We start from the raw sequence: 22,314 nt of genomic DNA, 5'->3' as shown, positions 1-22,314 counted from the left end.
CCTATAATTCTATGATTATCCTCTTTGATGATAAAATATGCAACACATTAGGCTTTCCCTTTCTGCCTTGGCTGCTGGGAAGCTCAGAGGTAAAATTTGTGCTCAGTGGCAATTATGATCCTAAGTCTAGATTTTTGACGTACTTACAAGTCCCATTTCATGAAATTGTTCTTGCTCTTAGATGAAAGTAATAAATCTTTCATATGTAAGCTGACTCAGCTGCTTTTCGGAGGCAGGCATAAATATGTGTGTGTGCAACGAGAATACTCTATTTTAGCTGGATGGGGGCGACTGAAAAATGCTGGGCGTGCCCAGTGTCATTTCCATCCTGGGCACTCCCATCCACTTGTTAGGAACACACACATATATGCACGCTTGCGTGCACACACACACATCCTGCACAGAAAATGAACCGGTTTATCCCACACCTACAGGAATACAGCTGCCCGCTCCTCCCAAATCCACTGGCTGAGCGGAGGCCAGATTCTGAGGTTCCAGTCCAGAGTCTGAGCATGCGAGGTCGTGTGGTGGGTTATCCCGACTCAAATGAGATAGTGGGTGTGAGAGGGCTTTTGGGATCCCTGTAAAGCCTCAGCCGCCCTGCCTTCCTTCCCCAAACATTCACGGGGTGCTGGAGTGAAAAACAACAGACAGCCTGCCCTCAGGAACTTATGCTTGAACAACTCAGCTGTCCAGAGCCACGTTGGTACAGGGGCACTTCTGGATGCCCTCATGTTTACTGAGAAGTGCCAGTCCTTTTTCATAGTAGCCATTGTGGATAAAAACGACTCTGGTCTAAGTTACAAATGCCTCCTATTACACAGAACATGATGGAGACTGAGGAACCTTTTATTGCTGCCTTAGACAATCTCTGCCCATGGGGTGTGCTGAGTAAGGATGGGCTTTTTGTCCTGGCTCTGAAGGTCCCTTTGAGCTGAGCTGAGCTGCTTTAACTACAGCAACAACAGCAAAAACCAAGTCCCTGATTTCCCTAGCACACTGGAGGGGGGAAGACTGCTTACCTGACAACACCTTATTTCCTGTTTCTAACGTGCTCTGGGATGGAAAAGCAGGCTGAGGTGCTATTTATTTTGTGCTTAGCTGAGGCCTGAGCTCTAGTGCATGCATGATTTTTGTCACCTGTCTAGGGGGTACTCGGAGGTCTTGGCTTCCTGCCTGGCTCTTTTTGTGTGTAATTTCATGCAGGGAGGCGGGGACACCCTGTCTGGACAAAAGAGGTCAATTGGTCCACAAATGTTTATTTTTTGCCCTTGCTTCTCTGCTTTTGGGCTTCTCTGATTGGTAGAAATACAGTGATGAACAATCAGACAGTACCTGTCCCCAAGGACTCACATTCTAGTGGGAGGAGACAGATAAAATAATTTAAGCCGGTCATAAATTCTACAGAGAAGATAGAATGTGGTAGCTGGTAACAAGCTTTGGTTGTGTTGTGTTCAATAAAGTTGGTTAAGGATGAGTTGTATTGGGTTGGGTTGGGTTGAGTTGTGTTGTAGTGGACTGAGCTGCTTTGGAGTTTGTTGTGTTAATTTGGGTTGAGCTGGGTTGGGTTGGGTTGTATTGTGTTGAGTTGTGTTGTGTTACATTGGTTTGTATTAGGTTGGGTTGTACTGGATTGAGCAGTGCTGGGTTTTGTTGGGTTGGGTTGTGTTATGCTGTGTTGGGTTGTGTTGTGGTGGGTGGTTGGGTGGTGGTAGGGGACAACCGCATTTGCCACGGTGGGTCAGGCAGACTTCTCAAGGGAGGGGTATTGAGTTGAGACCTGAAAGATGGAAGAACAAGTGCCCATCCCAGGCAGAAGGAAGAGCTGGATTGTTCTCCATCTCTGCCTGTTGGGTTTCTGTGGATGTCTTTAAGTTTACCACGTTTCCTTTCTAAAAGATAGGCCTTCCAGAACACAGATCAGTCATTTTTCTCCTTCCTAAAACAGCCTGAACTCTCATACCACACAGAGCCCGGAAATACAGCTAACAGGCTTCCTGCCCCTCTAAAGGGCCCTGCTTCTTTTGCTCCTGCTTCAACCAGAGCAGGAAGCCCAATATTAACGTGGATGAAAGCAGACTTGGAATGGGGGCATGAGGGGCAGGCTGGCAGCCTCTGGGCCTCTCCTTGGACTTAGGTGAAGGGAGTGTGGCTGAGGAAGTCAAAGAGTCTCAGCTCCTGCCACCAGCCCGAGGGCAGGCCCTGCTCCACCCCGCCCCCCAGACACCTTCACTGACCTGCACGCGGGCCTCGGTGAGGTCCGTCCTCATGGCCAGCTGCTCCCGTGCATACACATCGGGGTAGTGGGTCTTCTGGAAGACCTTCTCCAGCTCCTCCAGCTGGTAGCTGGTGAAGGTGGTTCGGTTCCGCCGTTTCTTGCCCTTGTTGCTCTCCGAGTCAGCCTTCTCAAGTGGGCTGGGGAGCTCGGCGCTGGCCCGGTCCTGGGGCCCCTTCACCCCAGCCTCCTTCACACTGAGGTAGCTGCTGTCCATCCCCACGGTGTCAGAGTCGGGCGGTAACTCTGGCTCACTCAGGGAGCTCTCTTTCGCTGAAGGGGGAGGAAACAAGGTTAGAAACCAATGGCTAAACCAAGCAAAAGTGGGGAGACGTACGGGGGAGCCGTCCCCTGCCTTGCCCCTGTCACAGGAGCATTGGGTGTGAGGTCGGGAGGCTTGGGTTCTAATCTTGACTCGCCATTACCATGCTGTGTGACCTTGGGCAAGTCTCTTTCCTTCTCTGAGCCTCTTTCCCTTCATCTCAGAATGGTCCCCTTTCAGCATCAATGTTTTGTGACTGTAGGTCAGTCAATATGACCTCTATGACCTTTAATTCCAGCCCTACTGACCCCAGTCTCCTCCTTTGCCAGAACTTCTCCTTTGGGCAACAAGGATGCTGACTCAGTGCCTCCAACTCCTGGGGTGGAACAGAAAACTCACTCAGCCTTCACACTGGCCCAGGCGGGCTGGGGTGAGGAGGAGAGGCCGGCCCCGAGGCCGACAGGAATGCCCTTCCTTTCCCGGCCTGGTCCTTTTCGGGGTTCAGCAGTTGTGGAGATTCTTCTTCAAAAAATCCTACCCCCTTGCTTCCATGCTGGCCTCACCTATTGGCCAAGCAGTGCCCTGCCCCCTCCACATGGGCCCTGGTGGATTCACACAAAGCCCGAGGCCCAGGCCCAGGCCTGACAGAATGGGACCCCCACCACCTGCCGACTCTTAGAAGCTCAGAGCTGGAACGGAATGGTCGACCTGTGCAGGTCAAGGACGAGGAAGCAGAGGCCAGGGCGGGAGCGGGGGGCGGGGAGAAGCTTGTCCACACCCAAATAGCGCAATTAGCACCGTGGGCAGATACAACGGCCTCAGGGGTTGAAAGTGCGGGCGCGGGAGGGAGGCACCGGGGCATGACTCCCACAGGGATGGCTCTTCAGCTGTGAGCTTTAGCCAGGTCACTTAACCTCTTTGTGCCCCAGTTTCCTCCTCTATAAAATGGGGGTGAAGATGCCTGTAGGGCAGGTATCTTCACAGGGTAGCTGTAGGATTCAAGAGGCCAACATGTAAAGCGCTCGGCACGTTACCGGCCACGTAAGTTTCTGCCAGTGTCTGGTCTGGACTTGCGAAGAGCAAAGGGCTGACCTTGGAGAAGTTGTCCAGGTGGGCAGACGCCCCTGGAGCACCTGAGGGCAGGAGCATGTGCGGCACCGTGGGGAGGGCGCGGGACTGGAGTTGGGTGATGGGTGCGAGTCCCTCTCTGAGCCACATTCCTTTGTCCGTGACTCTCGGGAGCAAGATGACTTAGAAGATTAATGAGACGCATGTGAGGAGCATTTGACAAGACCTTTGAGCACGCACAGACTCTGATCATCACAAGCCTGAGGGTCACTCTGACCCTCGGTTTCCTCTTCTGGGAACAGGTCCAAGCGGCGGGCATTATGCGTCAGGACGGTGCCTCTAGGCGAGGCGTCCTGGCTCCACCGGGCTTCTGGGGGCAGAGCCTCCGGCTTCACCCTCATCCCTGGCTTTCTGTGTGCGTGGGGAGCTCTCTTCACGCCGGGGAAGTGGAGAGGACGTTTTGCCTCTTGTCATGCTCACCTCCCTCTCCGAGGCACTGAGGAAAAGCTGGTGGGCGTAAATGAGCCTGGAAGCAACTTCAGGAGGACACCTCTGAGGGTCACTACCAGCGCTGACGCCACCAGGGTGGCGGGCCAGCCTGCGGGGATCACACATGACACCCATGTGAGCCCAGGCACACACGGAGTGCCAGGTCTTCGGTGACAGCATTGTGCAAACTGCAGCTGGCTGCTGGGCCAAGAGCTTTCAGCGAAGATATTTATCTTCCTGGCAAACAAATAAGTTTTATGTATTGGGGTGTTTTTTTTTTAAAGAGAAGAAATCCCACTCAGCCTCACCAAAAATAAACATCTCTGTTATGCAACTTCCTGGAGGCCAGGCTGGGAGGGGACAGCCCCTGCCCCCCGGCCCCAGCCCTGCTCCCCAGGCCCCATCCCATGACCCCGAGGACCCTCGCAGCATCCTCTGGCATCCAGCCTGGGGTCAGGACTTCTCTGCACAGCCGTAGGCGCTGGGCTGAGTAGAGGGATCTCCAGGTTATAGAAACCAAGGGTGGGTAGGGAGCAGCCCAAAGTCCTGGTTTTAACTGGCAGGAAACTGAGGCCTGAGAGAGTGTAGGACGTGTGCTAATTGACAAGAGAGTGCAGCCTCTCAGCTTCTGGGGTCCTTTCCCCAAGGAGAGCTGTGGGGGCCGAGGAATCCAAAGGCCTCACATGCTCAAGGAGTCCTGCTCTGCTCGTCCTCGGGGCAGAAGGACCAGCCCCTGAGGAGGAGGATGAGCCAGTTCTGGGCTCCCCCCATGGGGAGGCAGCACAGTGTCCAGTCTTCCATGGAGAGAAGAACTCAGTTTCCCTGCCTCCAGCCACCCTCTGTGACCGAGTGGGTCGGGGGAGAGATGGGAGACAGCACAGTATGTGCGCAAAGGTCACCAGATCAAGAGTTGGGAGCTCTGCTCTCCGTCCCAGCTTCGCACCGTCTGCCTTGGACTTCAGATGACTCGTTTCACATAAGTCTCATCTGCAATTGGGAGCAGGCATGTCCCCTCTAGAGTGGGTGTCACGCCTCAGCTGGGCGGAATATCCCTCCCACCTTAGGACGAGTGGGCCTTCCCCTTAGAATCTGGGTGGGAGAAGAGGGGACGATGGGGGCATGTCTGTGTCCAGGCAAACATCAGCTAACCGGAAAGGCTGAGAGCCTGAGGAATTCTGGCAAAGTGACACTGTGGTCCTCAAAGCGGAAAAAAGTCTCCTAATCTCAGTCTTGGTTGTTGGTCATCTTGCTCTAAATCCTGAGGCTGAATCCCTAATTCAGACAGCAAAAGAAAGTTCCCTGGGGTTCTGGGGCTACCTAGCTGGTCAGAGCAACAAGTCAAGGCCCTCTCAGGTCCTCGTCCAAAGATCCCAGACTCAGAGGCATCTACTGCAACCTCCTTCTAGCCCCGCCCCCTAGCATCTCCACCAAGTGCCATCATCCCAGCTCTGGCGACAGAGAGCTCACCGCACCCAGGACAGCTGGACCATTTGTCCTGAGGTCCAGCCCCTTTCTGTCTCCTACAGGTCTGGCTCATTGGTCTTGGCTCTACACCTCCCGGCCTTTCCCCAAGACAGCCTGCTGGATCCTTAGAGCTGGCTGTCACACGCCTGAGTAGAGCTGGCTGTCACACGCCTGAGGCTTCTAGCTCCTGACTCAACAGAGTTCCCACTGCTGTTCCTCAGGTGGCTCTGAGTTTATCGAGCCTGCCTGAGACAGGTGGGTGCCGGGGATGGCGCTAGGTCTGGGTGAAGCCAGCAAATTGTTCTCTGACTGGATGGTTCTGAGGGGTTGGGCGGAGAATCGGCTTGGTGTCCTGAGACCTGGGTGCCGTCCTGGTCCAGCTCACTCTCTTGTGCTCTTCTCAACAAGACGGCCACTGCCAACAGAGGTCCTGTGTCTCAGGCTGCATCACTGCTGAGCCAGGAAAGCCTCACCTCCCACCATCTGCCTGAAATGCCCCTTCCTTCCAGCTGACCTCCAAGATCCGGCCAAGCACCAGCTCCTCCAGGAAGCCCTCCCAAACTGTGACAGCCACACAGGCCCCTTTGTCCTCTGTTCAGCCCTCTAAGTACTGCCTGCATTTCTGACTACTGTATCGTCAAGCCCTGAAATGTCCAGCTCCCGCTGTGGAATGTCAGTTTCCCCAGGGTTGGGACCTCATGCCGTTTGTCCCTTCACTGCCCATTGCTTAGCCCAGGGTGGGGCATGAAGACCCCGGACTGGCACTGGGCTGACACCCTTCCTGTGGTGGGCTTTGTCCCTGGCTGTGGGGCCCAAGACAAAGTCATCCGGGTCTGTGTCTTCCCAATGGAATGCCTTGATGTGGAAATAAAACTCAGGCTACCCAGAGGGATCCAGTAACGTGCATAACACGTCACGAGTGAGCGCTGGTGGCCACAGTGGCACCGCATGCCCTTCAAACATCCGAGGTCAATGTCATTCCCATCAGCTGCTTCTGATGAAGTGGGTAAGTGTTCAGTTCAAGGTTCTTTTCTTAATCAGCAGGAAGGCCCTTCGGCCTCAGCCCAAACTCCTTCAGGGAGAGGTCTGAACCTCTTCCAGGCGCCGCTGGACCGTCCTGGCTGCGGGATTTCGAGAAATAGAAAACCCCTCATCATTCCCCTCACCTCTGGCCATTTGTCCTGGTTCAACCCAGTGGCATCACCTAATATAGTCCAACCTTTTTCTGACATGAAAGCCCTTGAGATGTTTCCAAAGGTGTCTGTGATTTATTTTTATGACTATGATTTAATGAGAATTTTCATACAATTGTGTTTTAAAGAGAATGAACTTCTGAAGCCATCTGGGGAGAGGGCGCTGGATGCCTCCGCCTGGGTCCTCCTCTGTGTGCCCAGGGCGTGCCCTCAGGCATGTGGCACGGCCAGCAGTTGGGAATGGGTGTGGGAACATATGTGTAAGTTGCCTGCAGAGCATGTGTGCTTGCATGGTCAAGTGGGATGCATGTGCCTGTGGGGGGCTCGCTATTGTATGTGGGCATATGTGTGAGTGAGCTTTATCCTGCAGATATTGATGGGTGGGCAGGGACATGCGGGTGTGCACGTGTGTGTGCGTGCACATGTGCGCACCCAGGCCCTTGCACGTGGAGTGTATGTCTGAGGAGTCTAAGTAATTTTATCCTCTGTGGCTCTGATTACATCTATTTTTCCTCCAAACATCTGCTTTCGGGGGGACACGCCGCTCGCTCTGTTGTCGGGCGAGCTGGCCTCACACCCGCTGTGGCAGAGCGCACAGCACCGATGTAATCTCCCTAAACAAAACAGGCCAGCGTGAGGCCCTTTCATGCTATTTAAAGGGCACTTACTAAACCCACTGCTGTCCAAACAGTCGTGTGGGGGTGGGGGGCGGAGGTTAAAGGTTAGCCATTGATCATGTCCCCGGCCCACCTCATCTGCCACAGGGCTCTGTCCAGAGCTCAGCTTGATGTCCCTGGTTTAGCTCCAGGCCCAATAAATAAGGCAGAAGAGGCAGCAGTAACGGGGGTGACATTTCAGCAAACATGCATGGACTGTTCTGTGTGCGCCAGCAGGGACAGTGTCCCTGCCCCACGGAGCTGCCTCTGTGCAGAGGACAGTGGGGGGCGGAAGCGCAGGTGCTCAGGCCAGCCTCCCACGAGGCGACGCAGGCGCTCCTGGGCACCGACACGCACCCGCCCGAGCCCTTAACATGCTTCTCAGAACAAGGGAAGTCCGAGAAGCGGTTACAGAGCCCGGGGGGCTGAGTAGACATGAGGACTAAGTGCAGTGCGCTGTCCTCGATGGGGTCCTGGCACAGTAAAGGACGTTGGGGAACAACTAGTAAAATCTGAATAAGGTGTGGCATTTAGTTAACAGTAATGTTTAAAAAAAAAACAGCGGGCAAAATATGTGAGCAGACATTTCCCCCAAGAAGATACACGATGGCAAATAAGCATGAAAACAAGCTCAACATATTCTCCACCACAGAAATGCAATCGGAAAGCCCAGCGAGCTGTCACTACCCACCTATTGCGACGGAAATAAAAAACCTGATGACACCAAGTGGCAGCGAGGACCTGGAGCCACCGAACTCTCACACATCACTGGTGGGGAAAGCGTGGCATTAAACGCACACTGGCCATGTGACCCGGCGAGCCCACTGCTGGCATTCACCTAAAGAAACAAAGATGTTTCCAGGGAGCGGGGGGCACTAAACCCGCACGCAATGGTTATAACAGCTCTGTTCATAATCGCGCCAAATGGGAAGCACCTAAAACGTCCTTTAACAGGTGGATGGCTAAATAAGCAAGTTGTGGTGCAGCCATGGAATCGCAGGGAAGACTCTCGAAGGGCAGCATTATGGTCTATGAAAGAAGCCGGTCTCAAAGCGTCCATAATGTGGAACTCCACTTATTTATCGTATGGCATTCTGGGAAAAGCAACAGTATCCGGATGGAGAGCAGATCGCTGGTTGCCAGGAGCTGGGGGAGGGGATGGGTTTGACCACAAAGGGCTACGCAGGTGGGTGGAGCCAGCCTCTACCTCAATCTGTACAGGAATGTGTTAAAGTTCATAAAACTGTAACCCCTCCCCCATTTTAATTGAAAGGCATGTTATTTTAAAAACGAAAGAGATATAAGCTATAGAGAAAGTATAAACTTGCATTTAAATATACTAAAGAAAAACTAAATATGCAAAAAGTTTGTGTGTCTTCACCCACTCAGTCACTTCTAGGAATTTATTCTAAAGAAATAATTATGGATGAGCACAAAGAGTTATCTACAGAGAAAGTTCACCATGGCATTATTATTTTTATATAGAAAAACTGAAAATAGCCAAATACCTGGTAATAGGGCATTGGTTAAATTAAGGACAACAGTTCCATAAATGGAAGCTCCATCCCGATATTCTTTATTCTGTGGACCGTTTCTTTCTTGGCATGTAACACACATTATCGTGTATTTATTTGTTTTTTTTTTCCCTCTGTTTATCATCACTCTCTTCCTTCCATATAGGGAGTATAACTGAACACATTTGTTTTATTTACCCTTTCATTCTAATGCCTAGTAGTATGGCTGGCACATAGTAGGTGTTCAATAAACACCTGATGAACAAATGAGTGAAACTGACATTATAGAAGAATATCATTTTAGTACTTGGAAAAATGTTCCTAATATATTTAGTAAATCTCACTTTTGGGAAAAAAAAGGGGTGGAGGTGAGTGGAGTTCTCTCTCCTTAGGTAATACCAGAAGCTTCCCGAGGTAAGAATACAGGTATACAGTTTAATTTTCTTCCTTCTTTTCCTGATTTGAATTAATTTTCAATTTGTCCTACCATAAGCAAGAACTGCTCTTTTCTTTTTAAAGTGCTATTTGAAAGCCACCATCAGAGCCCTGAGTGATGCCTGCTTTGGGTAGGTGCTGGGATCAGGGGCTGGGCTCCGCTGTGCAACTTTGGGAGGCTGGAGATGAGCAAGCGCCACTTGGAATGGGGTTGAGGAAGGGAAGGGAAGAGTCCAGAGAAAGTCCCCTTTTGAAGCAGGTATTGGCCACTGTCCTCACAAACTGCTCCTCCCACCCCTGCCCAAGACTCTGAGGCCTCTCGGATAGTGGAGATACCCAGATCTCAAGCGCAAGTTCAGACCTTCTAAAGGTTTTCTCTGCCTTCGGGCTCACTACCCTTAAATACAATCAGACAGAGGGTCTAACACGCACACATCTAAGCGCACCCTGGCCCTCTCTAAAGACTTTCACCGGCTCCCAAAGCCCACACTGGGACTGCCAGACAAAACCGAGCCTGCTCAGTGATACTGGATTTTCAGAGAACCAATGGATCATTTTTTGTGTGTATGCATGTGTGCATAGGAAATATTTTCACTAAAGATTATCACTGGAAATTCAAATTTAACTGAGCAGCCCAGTTTTGTTGTTAGTTTGTTTTTTGCTAAATCTGCCAACCCTACAAATCAGGCTTACCCTGGCATTTGGGATTCCCCGGGAGGGACAGGCCCCTCCCCCCACCTCACAGACTTACACCCGCCCGCACCCGCCCTTCCCCTCACTTCCAGTTCCACACACCTGCCCCGCATCCCCAGTGCGCTGCGCCGGGGACTTCAGGCTTCCACGTTTCTGGGTGCACCTTTCCCTCTAACTGGTGTGCCCTTCGCCCCTCATACGTCTGGCTATACCACTGTCACCTCTATGTCAGTCTCTGTAACGTCTGTGGCTTCTTTTTCTCATTACATGGGCTTATCTATGTTCTACATGAACATTTTTAAAAAATCAACACAAACCCAAAGAAGAAAAATGTAACACATAGACACAAACCCTATTTTTGTGAGGTTTTTTTTTAAGCCTGAGACTGTCCTGTACACCTTTCCACGCTGTTCTATAATCTTCCACCGCATCACTTTTAATGGCTGCATAGTATTCCACCACATAGCCAAATTCTGTTTTATCCAATTAGTCCTTCCCTGTCAGGCACATGGGTTTCTGGTGCTTTGAAAGGATAACAGGCCTGTGATACCTGTCCTCAGAGTTAAATCCCTCGATGCATTCACGGTGATTACCTTAGAAGCAGCTCCAAGAACTAGAAATATGGAGCTAATCATATACACACCTCAAGGTCTCTGACAAACACAGCCAAATTGTCTTCTAGAAACAAGCCAACTCCTCAGCGGCCAGCAGTGCGCCCGCTTGCTTCGGGGCCAGCGCCAGTCACAGTGTTTTCTAAATTGTTGCCAGTGTGATGAATAAAAGCAAAGTTTTGTTTGAATTTACATTTTTGAATTGACCAGTGAAGTCACACCTTTGATTTGCTGTATTTCTTCTTTTGAGAACTGCTTCTATTTGGGCTTCCCAGGCGGCCCCTTCTCCCAACCTAACTCCCAGGCTGGGCCTACCTCCTAAACACTGGATTTCCTGCTTTCGGGTGCTGGTTTACGGGGCTGCTCCCCCCCAGACTGTGAGTGGTTTGGAGCAAGGCCTCCCAGGTGCACTGCCGGGTCCTGAGCCAGGGCCTGGGCTCCTGCCTTTCGTGGCACTGGGGCAGCTTTGCATACTCTGCGGAGGGTAACGAGGGCATCATAGGAAAGCGACCCTGGCCTTGTACTCTGATCACACACCGCTTGTGTGGGGTGGCTGAGGCTTGGGGGTGGGAGCGTCGGGCTTGTGGAATGAAGGAGCTCAAGAAAACCAGCCAGAGGGCAGGGCATGAGGACTAAAGGTGGCCCTGCAGCGTCTGTGGGAGTGGTCAAAACTCTTGGCTTTTCTGTTTCCTCCCCTTGAGCAGTATTGTCCAAATCCCTGCCAGGGCGGGGGAAGGGTTATGCAGAGGACACAGCCTCCTCAGGAAGCAAGGCTGAGGAGTCCTGGGCCTTAGGATACTCTGCTCACCCCAGGGCTCCTGCTGGCCGGCTGGCAGGTTGTAGGGCCACTCTGCCAGCTGGCCAGAATCAAGGCTGCAGTTGCTCACACTGGCCACCAGGAGGCACTGCAGTCCCAATAAAGTCCCTCTGGGCAAAGGTGGTGCCTCAGGGCCCCGGTCCTGGATGAAGTTTCTGGAACTTTGGTTCAAGACCCAGGCCCTACCTGGGAGGGTCTGCCAAACAAGCAGTTACTCAGTCCTCCTCTGTGTCTGTAGTTGTCCTAGAAATACAAGGGACAGAGAGCTGGGTGAGGCAGGTCCCTACCCTTCCCCCACAGAGCCCTCTCCTCCTCCAGTCCTGAGGGTTTTCACACTCAAAACTTCCACACGGGGCCTGAGCATCCTCATTTTACAGGGGGGAGAACTGAGGCTCAGAGAGGAGGGACCGCTGGATGTCACCAGCACTGAGTGGCAGCCTCGCCTGAGCTCCCTTTATTCCTCAGAGTGGCCTCCCTTGTGGAGAGCCTGGGAGTCTTGAGCCTCCAGCTACTTGCAAATGAGCGGAGCAAACGCCCCGCCCTCCTTGTGTTTTGCCTGCTTGGCTTTCCATGTGGCTGGCAGATTTAATGCCAACTCTTCTGTGGGTTCTTCCCCAGGGAGGCTCCACAGAGGCAGGGCTGCAGACAGAAGTGCTTTCTGTTCTCCACACACAGCGGGGTGGGGGTCTTTCTCTGGTCCAGGGGATGGAGGGGGCTTCCCAGAGCCAAGGGAGGGAAAAGCATTAGCACTGAGCTCTCGCTGAAAATCAGGAACTGTGCTTCCCACTTTACCCAGCCCTAGGACATCTGTCACACGTTGCTGACCCTTTACAACCACCACGTAAAGCCCACAGCGCCAGACCCTGAGGTCGGAAGGCATAGACTGTTTGCCTGAGAACATGCAACTGGTGAGAGGCAGAGCTGGGGCCTGAACCCGCGGCCTGGGGGCACTCCCCCTGGACCTTCCTGGGGTGGATGCCCTGTGTGGCACTGGGACAGGGTCAGGGAAGCAGGGGAAAAGATCGGGGGTCCCAGGAGAGCGGCTCCTCTCAGGTGCTTCTATGGGGCCCATCACCTCCACCTCCAGGGCCGCCCTGAGAGGGCTGAGAACAGCTGGGAGCTCACGTGCGGACCAATGGCTTTTCTCAGGGTTTGTTTCCAGAGTCTCCAGCATCCCCCTGGGTTACACCCAACTAGTTCTTTCTTGTTCTCTCCCTGACGTTGTGTCCTGATTTGCATTCATTTGCCACTAAATACTGAAGTACGTCTGCAGCTTTCTTGTCAACGGTTCAGAAAGAAATAATATGTATGTCGTGTTTATATGCATGCTATCAATGTAGCTACACTATATACATAGAGAGAAAATGCAACAAACATTGATACCACAAGTATGGTAAAATGTTAACATTTGGCGTATAGGGCATCTGGGAATTCTTTGTACTCATATCTTTTCTTAAAGTCTGAAATTAAAATTTTTTTTTTAAAAGAAGTGTGTGACTAGACGCGGGGGGAACCCCACTTTATCCAGGAATCCCAGTTCGGGACCTGTATTGGTAATCATTTGAACAGGACCCAGGCTGGAGTTAAGTTAGCAACCTGCCACCTGCCCCTCATTACCCATGGCCTCTTGTGATTCTGTAACTAAAATCACAAGGTGGGTGCCAGCTCTGGGAACAACCCTTACTCCCCCAGCCCTTTGGAAACCTTGACTTTCACGGAGCATTTGGTGACTCATTTAAAGCACAGGGTTCCTGTAACAGCTCCTCGAAGGCCTGTGGGAGGCAGTGTTTTGTTAGCTGAGGTCAAGCATCCTGTGGAACTTGTAGTAAATGAGTCGGGTTTCCTTGTATCAAAAAAGAAAAAAAAGTGGTTCGAGAGAAAGCCCACTGACCATGGTTAAAACATGGGAGCCACCCAGTGTCCATCGACGGGTGGCTGGGTAAGCACACTGTGGTACACACAATACAATGGACTATTATTCAGCCTTAAAAAGAAGCAAGTTCTGACACCTGGGTGGACCTTGAGGATATCGTGCTGAGTGAAATGAGCCAGTCCCAAGAAGACACATACCGTAGGATTCCGCTCATGTGAGCCGCCTAGAGTGGTCGACGTCACGGAGACGGAAAGGAGCGCGCTGGCTGCCAGGCGCTCTGGGCGGGGGACTTAGTGGTTTAATGGCACCGAGTCTTAGATCCAGGGCTTGCTGAGGACAGAGTTTCAGGGTTACGGAGACGGATAGGGGTGGCGGTTGCACAATATTATTATCTTCAGTATGACTGACTGCACACTGAAAAATGGTTCAGGTGGTCAGTTTTGTTGCATATATTTTGCCACATTAAAAAATGGGAAACGAAAAGAAAGCCCACTAGCCACTGTCCCTTAGGGTCTTTGTCCTGCCTTCAGCCCCCAAGTCCTACTTCATCTGGGGTGCGCTCCCCTGCACCCCCCAGCTCACCCCTGATGCTTTTCCCTTGTCCCCTCCCACACGCTGGGTCTAGGTTCTTATTTGTCCATGCCTTGGGCCACCTGCTTGTCCATTCACCGAGCACCTCCCCAGGGCCTTCCCCTCGTCACAGCCCCAAGGAGGGGACAGACAAGTAACAGCGTGGCCAAGTGTCCGAGGCCCAGCGGGCAGGGCACAGCAGGTCCCCGGGGAGGAGCAGCCAGCACTGCTGAAAGAGGTCAGGCGAGGCTTCAGCAACGGCATGGCCTTGAACCGAGTACAGAAAACCAAAGAAGCCTTGGCAAAGCGTGTTCTATTTTCGGTAAGAGGACACTCCCAACTCCCCAAATTGAGCTGGTCATAAATTACCAAGGGAGAATTCTTAGGGGCCTCCCACCAGGGCTGGTGACAATAATCAGAACAATGACATAATCCCTCGTGTATGAGTGGCGGCTGACCCATCCCTTACTGCGGTTAGTCCTCCCCAGATGCCCGGGAGGTCGGTGTGGTCCCCCATTTTGCAGAGGAGGACACTGAGGCCCACAGAAGTTTAGAGATCATGCAGCTAGGAGAGGGAAGAGCAGGGACCAAAGCCCAGGGTTCAGCCTCAAGCCCAGGTGCCTGCTGCCTCTCATGGCAGCGGTGATGTGTTGTCTTTCTTATAGAGACTGGCTCTTTGGTGGGAAGCACAGGCGGGCTTCCTCTTGTCACTGGGAGAGACGGTTGAGCCGCGGCACCCACTTCCGTCTCCCAGGACTAACCTGAACTTTAGGGTCCCCATGAGAAGCCCGTTTATGACTAACACTGGGATATTACCTCCTGATGTTCACGAGGGTGCCGGGCATCTTGACCCCCATCTAAGGGATGCTAACTGCCCCTGTTAGCTGCTCTCCTCAAGGACATGGGAGATCCTCAGCCACCCCCTTCCAGGCCAAGTCCAGGTGGCCTCCTCCAGCCCTGCCTCACGTGGCTGCAGGAGATCTGGCACCTGGTGGGGGAGGGGGAGCTGGACCAGGTGGTCCACTGTCAGAGAGACAAAGGGAGCCTCCTGTCCTGGCCCTTCACCCCAATAGTAAGTTCCAGAGCTCAGGTGCCACTCTGGGCCACCCTGCGCCTTACAGGCAGGATACACAGACCCCCAGAGCTTGCACAGACTGCACCTTCGAGTTTGGAATCAGCCCTGGGTCTGTCTGCCCATTGCCCCTCTCTGCCTCCACCAAACCTGTGGCCCTGGGCATGTCCCTAAGCATCTCCCGCCTGAATCTCTGAGCCTCCATTTAATAGAAAAGCCCACATCCTCAGCCACCCCCAGGAGGCTCCTACAGCGCTCGCAGACCCATGGCAGGCGAGATGGAGAAGCTTGAACCCTGCACTAGGTGAAAAGAAATGAATGAGAAATCTTTGAAGTAGGACAGGCTTGGGTTTGACTCCTGATTCTGCCACCTATTTGCTGCATTCACTCACTTCCTTCCTTCTTCCTTCATTCAGCAACATTTCTGGAACACTGTTACAGGCTGAGCCCAGTTCTAAGTGGTGGGAATACAAAGCCCACGAAAGCAGGACCCCTTCCTTTAAAGCCCCGTCTTCGTGAGGGGTGCAGGGTGGTGGACACAGCAGGGACATCTCAGCCAGCCTGGGCGAGGGGTCTTTTCAGGGGCAACCCCAGGTTGCTGTATAAGAGGGGCTTTGGGGCAGTGACCTGGTTGGAGGCGTCTGTTGCAGCTGTGTTTTGTTTGCACTTTAAATAGGATAAGGAAATGAGGAAATCCCCATCAAAGGAGCGGGACAGGGGCTAAAGGAGATTGTCAGGGAGGCTCCCGAGCCACACTGGGGCTTTGCCACTATCAGTACCCTTGGCAAAGTGACTCGGCCTCTGAGTGCCCCGATTTCCTCATCTGTACAGTAAGGCTCGTGGTATCTGCATCCCAGAATGGTAGTGAGGTCTGAAGGAGGCAGAGTGCAAGCGGGCACATTCCTGCCTGATACACGGCGCTTTCTCTGTCAGTGGGAACTGGCCTTGCTACAGTAATGGTTACTATTTGGCAGTTCATTAGGCCAGAGCAGCTTAAGGGCTAAGCAAAATCACTCAGCCTGGAAATGTCTCATCCCACTGGCCTTCCCTCCCCAAGGTGCACGCTCGCCAGCTCAGGCTCCCCGGATCCAGCTCCAGCTGGCCAGAAGGTATCCACAAATATCTGTCCATCCGAAGTAGCCCCTGGGGTCCCCTTCCAATCAGGGCCCGTTTCACCTCTGTATGACAAAGGCTGCAAACGGGGTGAAACATTTGACACCATCGTCAGATCAGGTGTTAACTTTATTTCCTTATATATTATTTTAAAACTTCTAGTTGACTTTAAAGAAAGCCCCTTACATAAATATACTTCGAGATTAAACCTTGAAGGCAAAACCATGAAATGAAAATTGTCAGTTTCATCTGCAGCAAGCACAGTGTGGCTCACAAACCAGGTGGCAACGTTCCGGTCAGCTGTGAGCTACTTACAGAAACCTCACTCCTGCTTACATTCTTGGCGCCATCCAAACGACTTTCTTATGTAGGCATGCGAACGTTTAAGTGCTCTAGGAGAATCTTCTCCGTGGGAGCATCTGGTGTCTCTACACATCATACTCCCTATAACTTGTCCGGGGGAAGGGAAGGACAAGAGGGGCCATTCCAGAAGACTAGCACCGCCACCGCCATCCAGAAACTGACCTCTGGCTCGGGGCCATGTTGGGGCCCTTTCTACCTAGCGAACCCCAGGAGCTCCCCCAGGCCCCCACCTGGCACCCTCTCCTCCTCCAGGTGGATTCCCTGCCATACCCTCCTCCAAGCCCTGCCACTGGCCCTGATAATGAAGTCACATCACAAAGCGTTGCGAGAGTGGACTTATGGCAGCCTCTGCCATCAGACTGTAGCCTCACCCGGGGCAGGGAGAGTGTCTCGCCAGGCTCTGTCACCCACGTCTGGCACCCCACGAACACCCGCTGAACTGAACTAATCTCGGCAGTGTCTCGGTCTGCAGAAGGGCCCTGTCAGCCGGGGAAGCTTTTGCTTCTTTCTCCAAAATCGAGTGTTTTCTTTCTCCATGTGTTCCCTTTAATCTAAAGAATCATTTACAAGCTGAAAGACCAAGATTTTTCTCCCCTTGGACAAGAAGGGAGAAATAATGGCTGAATGAATTACAAGCAGCCAGTTCAAGTGCTCTGAGGTCAGTTAGGACGGATAAGATTATCAGATCTTTGCTTTAAAAAGAAAAATTCTACCTTGGAAACTATCAAAGAGTTTTAAATGTTAAATTTCCAGAACATAATTCTATCTAAGCTGTGAGGGCTTCCATCTAAATGGCTGGGGTTTGGAATGGGCTGGTTTGGAGTGTTTTGCCCATCCCACGTAATAAGTAGAAATAATATGAACTATTCTGGTATTTACAACTAACATGCTGATTAAAAACAGTTCTTTGATCGACTTCCACTCATCTGGACTGGAAAAAAGTTCAAATGAGCCTCTGCCTTAGAGTGCATGGTGTGTAGCTTCTATGGAGAAAACTTTAATCCACGGGAGGGGTGTGAGAATGTACTCTGTGAAGCACAGAGGCAGCTTCTCCGGAATCTTCTCTGCGGAACTGAGTCCGGTGGGGCTCACCGGGTAAGGCAAGGGCTGGACGTGGGCCTACCCCCCTGTGCCGGACAATGTTTCTCCAATTTGGGCCCCCACCCCCTGGTCCAGGTGCTGATGCTGAGGAAAGTAGGAGGCCATTTCATGTGCAACCAGTGATCGGGGGTTTAGGAGTTTGGGGGCTGCTCCCATGCTCAGGGCCCTGCCCTGGGCCGGCTCTCAGGATGGCTCTAGAAGGAGGAGGGAGACGGTGCCCGGGCGGTTAGGATCCGTGGTCACTAGGTCAGCGGATGAGTCTGGGGGAGACAGTGGGCTGTGTGCTGGGCTCCCTCCCAGTTGCGCTCCACTCCACGGTTCACAGAGCTCTCGTGTGCTCGTCATGTCTGACGGGCACACAGGCGTGAGGCCACCCAGGCAGCGGGCGTTAGCCCCAAGGGCAGGGGGGTGGAGAAGAAAAGGTCCTTTGGCTTCAGGAGGTCTGGGCTTGACTCACATTAGGGACAGTGGCCCTCTGTGGGTCACACCTTCTTCATCTGTAAAGCAGGGGGGTGCTAATACCTCCTAAGAGGTTTGAGTGAAAGTTTCCCGTCCAGGCCTGGCCCATGGGTGACACTGAACAGATGGTCCTTAATCCCAGAGGGGCAAGTGGGGGCCCCGAGAGGGTGCAGAACCTCCCTGACATTCTCTGTGCCCAGCCCTGTGCCCGCGCAGAGATAAACACAACATAAGCGCCCCCCTTGGGGAACCTCCTGGACTGGAGTTTGGGGCCAGATGGACAACGAGAACGGACATTCAGAAGGGGAAGGGAGAAAGTTATGTCCGAGCTCACGATGCCTGGGTACAAGGGGCAGCAGGCTGGGGAGACGTGGGCTGGAGGTTTTGAGGGGCTGGGGGTGCCCCCCTCCCCGCCCTGGATCCGTCCCGCCCTCATGCTAGGCAGCCCGCCAGCCTCGCTCCTTTCATCACTCATCCATATTTGAAAAGATTTTGTTAACCACGGAGCATAGATTAAGTAATAATTTTCCAATTTTATGCACTGAAGTCAGCTCTAACTGTCTGTTAAAGTTTCTGACCGGACTGACACAGGGTTCCAGCAAAATCCTATCAACAATAACAGCTTGCCTTTACCGAGCACTTTCACTCTGTTTTAGGAACTGCTCTAAGCTCCTTACTTCAGTGACTTTATTTGATGCTCACAATATTTCTAAAAGGTAGAGGTTCTTATCCCCAGTTTACAGATAAGGAAATGAAGGGGATATGTTCAACCAATTCGCCCAAGGGCGCTCAGCGGTACGTACAGGCTGAAATCCGTTTCCAGGTCCTGGCTACACCAGCCTCCCCAAGCCAAAGGCACAGGGAGTCTTAGGCAGCCATCGAGCCCAACTGTGGGAGGAACAAAGTTCCTGCGAGATTCGGAGAACCCTAGAAGTTGAGCCTGAGACATGCCTTTGGGTGACCAGGCAGAAGCTGGTCTCCGTTTAATCACCAGTGTCCTTCATCCGCAGTTCCCTTTTCCACACTCTCGGTTACCCGTAGTCAACAGCAGTCCAAAAATATTTAATGGAAAATTCCAGAAATAGCCCTGGCTGGTGTGGCTCAATGGATTGAGCGCCAGCTTGAGAACCAAAGGGTCACCGGTTTGATTCCCAATCAGGGCACATGCCTGGGTTGCGGGCCAGGTCCCCAGGAAGGGGCGTGTGAGAGGCAACTACATATTGCCGTTTCTCTCCCTCTCTTTCTCCCTCCCTTCCTCTCTCTCTAAAAATAAATAAATAAAATCTTTTACAAAATGGGACAACTGTAATAGCATAATCAATTTTTGAAAAAGAGAGAGTTCCAGAAATAATTCATGCTTTAAATTGTGCACCGTTTGCGCAGTGTAATGAAATCCTGCGCCACAACGCTTATTTTATTTAATCATGGCCCCAAAGCCATTTACATAACCTTTATGACAGTATAGTGTTATTAGTCTAGTTTATAATTATTGTTCATCTCTTACGGTGCCTAAGTTATGTTAAACTTTATCAGCGACATGTATGTTTAGGACAAAACACAGTATATACAGGGTTGGGTACTATCTGCATTGTCGGGCGTCCACTGGGGGGCCTGGTATGCAGCCTCCTTGGATACGGGGGTGGGGACGGCTGCGTTCATAGGGCCAACAGCGCAAAGCCAGCGGCCTTATCTAAGGGACTGGTCCCAAATGCGAGCCCGTCAGGTGTGTGGACCTGAAAGCACATGAGAATTTCCCTCAGAACCATGTGCTCACAGGAGGGTCAACCGCGGTGCATGGATTCTCCTGGACAGCGGGCGGCGCAGCCAGCAGCCTGTGGGTCTCTCCCCCACCCCTTCTCTCCAGCCCCGGCTCCCGGGGGACAAATGTGTCCCCGAGCTGAATCTCTTTGACGTGTCAGGCACTGGCGTAGAGGTGAGGGGATGGACAGGGTGACTTAGAAGTTTCCCCACGTTCTGGGATGCTGGACTTTTCCTAAGAAAGTGTGCCAGGGACAGACAGACAGACCAATGGAACAGAATAGGGAGCCCAGAAATGAGCTCTCAAATATCACGGGCCATCGATTCTCGACAACCGTGCCAAGACCGTTCAGTGGAGAAAGGGCAGTGTTTTCAACAAAAGGTTCTGGAAAAACCAAATATTGACATGGAGAAGAATGAAGCTGGATCCTCATCTTATACTATATACCCAAAATTAGCTCAAAATGGATCAAAGACCTAAACTTCAGAGGTAAAACTATAAAGCTCTTGGAAGAAAACTGGAAATTCTTCATGACAGTGGAGTTAGCAATGAATTCTTAGCTATAACACTAGAAGCACAAGAAGCAAAAGAAAAATGAATGAATTGGGTTTCATCAAATTTAAAAACTTTTGTACATCAAAAGGACACAACCTAGAGAGTTAAAAGACAACCCACAGAAGGAGAGGAAATATTTGCAAATAATATATCTGATAATGGATTCATATCCAGAAATATATAAAGGACTCCTACAACCCAACAACAACAACTACAACCAAACAGCCCAGTCCAAAAATGGGCAAAGAACTTCAACAGACTTTTCTCCAAAAAAGATACGCAAATGGCCAGACACAAAAGAACAGATATAACTGGCACAATTCTACTTCTATGAGATACCTAGAGTAGGAACAGAGAGGCAGAAAGTAGAACAGAGGTTTCCGGGGGTTCGGGGTGGGGGAGAGGAGATGGGGGGTTATTGTTTACTGGGTTTGTTTGGATGATGAAAAAGTTCTAGAAATATCAATAGTTCGGAGTGATTATAACACAGTGTTATGAATGCATTACTGAACTGTACACTTAAAATAATTAAAATGCTTAATTTTATGTCACGTATATTTCACCACAATACAAAGTTATTCCTAATGAAAGATTTTGAATTTCCCTTAAAAGGCCACACTGAGGAGCACGCAGAACATTCACCTTGGGGTTTCGGCCTCTCACTGTACTGCTCACAGGCCTCCACGGGCTTCCCCAAGGTCGGGGCCCCTTGGCAGAAGGCGCGCACCCCGCTCAGCCTGGCCCCGTCTCGCCTCAGGCCCCATCTTGCCTGGATCCATCATGCCCCCTGCACACCTCACATTGGCTGCTTCCCAAACACTCCGTGTCTTTTCCTGACCCAAAGCCCTGTTCATGCTGTTTTCTGGGTCTGGAATGCCGTTTCCAGCTGGTGAGCTCCTATTCAACCTTCACGGCCCACTTCAGATGCTCACACCCGTGAAGCCCCAGTCCACTTGCCCTTTCCCCGGGCCTCCCACTGCAGCACGTGCGGCTCATTCACCGCCAAATGCTCCGTGTCTGTCAGATACAGGGGCACAGCCTGGGGGGGGGCGGTTTTGTTGGATGGGCAGGGAGGCCTTTGGCAAGGCACTCCTCACAGCTTTGTTTATGCCCAGTTCCCCGGACGGGGGTCCTTCTCTCTGTCCGCACCATCCCCCGCAGTGCCTGGCTCACTGTAACCGCATTTCAGGCTCAAGTCTAAATGCTTCCCATGCATCTTCTTGTCTGGGCTGTTGGCTCAGGACAGCATCCTGGCCACTACTGAGTACTGCATCCCTTTGGGGGGAGTCTCAGAATCCCAAGGGTGGGGCTGAGTAGATGGAGGACCCAGAGAGGAACAACAGCAGGTCTCAGGCCACCAAACAGGGGCCCAGAATGGGGCAGGCGAGGGAGGCATTGCAGGCAGACCCAGAACCCACTGCAGGGAGTAAGGGAGACCTGAGGGGAGAGGTCAAGGAGGGAGGAGGCTGCCCATTTGACTGGAGCCAGCCCTGGGGGTGCAGCAGCTGGACCTTGGCCTGTCCTCTCTGAGGTGACAGCAAAGGGGGAAGAGCAGGGACACAGGGTGCTCCTCCTACTGTCAAAGTCTGAGAGGATCTCCCTGCTCCCATAGCCCCACAGGGATACTTGCAGGAAACATATTATTTTCCGCCAGAGTACAAGAGAACTGGAAGTCAGCTTCTCACCCTAGGCCTTGATCCACAGGAAGGAGAAAGGAAGAGAGGACAGAAAGATTTTTAGAATTCCTAGCATATTCACATCCCATATCACTCATTCAGCCCTTCGTCAACGGACATTTACTGAGCACCTACTACGCATACCAAACCCGGCTCCAGGCTCTGGGAAAACAGTTTGAAACAAAATAGGCAAAAGCCTCCTTCCGTCTCCCTTCCTCCCTAGAAGGAAGGCATTTCCCCACTGCTTTGTCCCTCACACGTTCCTAGCTTCGTCCCGTCCTGACCAGAGGTCCTGG

General features: G+C 52.0%; 1 protein-coding gene across 1 annotated transcript in view; it reads right to left on the bottom strand.

The window, feature by feature from the left end:
• Window positions 1–22,314, bottom strand: part of ALX4 (ALX homeobox 4) — a 37,109-nt gene that overhangs the window by 5,272 nt on the left and 9,523 nt on the right. Inside the window, exon 2 of the mRNA XM_054587197.1 lies at window positions 2,238–2,548. Within this exon, the coding sequence (XP_054443172.1) occupies window positions 2,238–2,548 (311 nt within the window). The remainder of the gene's footprint in view (window positions 1–2,237; window positions 2,549–22,314) is intronic.

Source organism: Pteronotus mesoamericanus, unplaced genomic scaffold (genome assembly GCF_021234165.1).
Source record: "Pteronotus mesoamericanus isolate MK-2021 breed Mesoamerican mustached bat unplaced genomic scaffold, CSHL_Meso_final scaffold_1066, whole genome shotgun sequence".
Classification (NCBI taxonomy): Eukaryota; Metazoa; Chordata; class Mammalia; order Chiroptera; family Mormoopidae; genus Pteronotus; species Pteronotus mesoamericanus.
The sequence above is the reverse complement of the archived record's forward strand: the minus strand, read 5'-3'. Positions and strand labels throughout refer to the sequence as shown.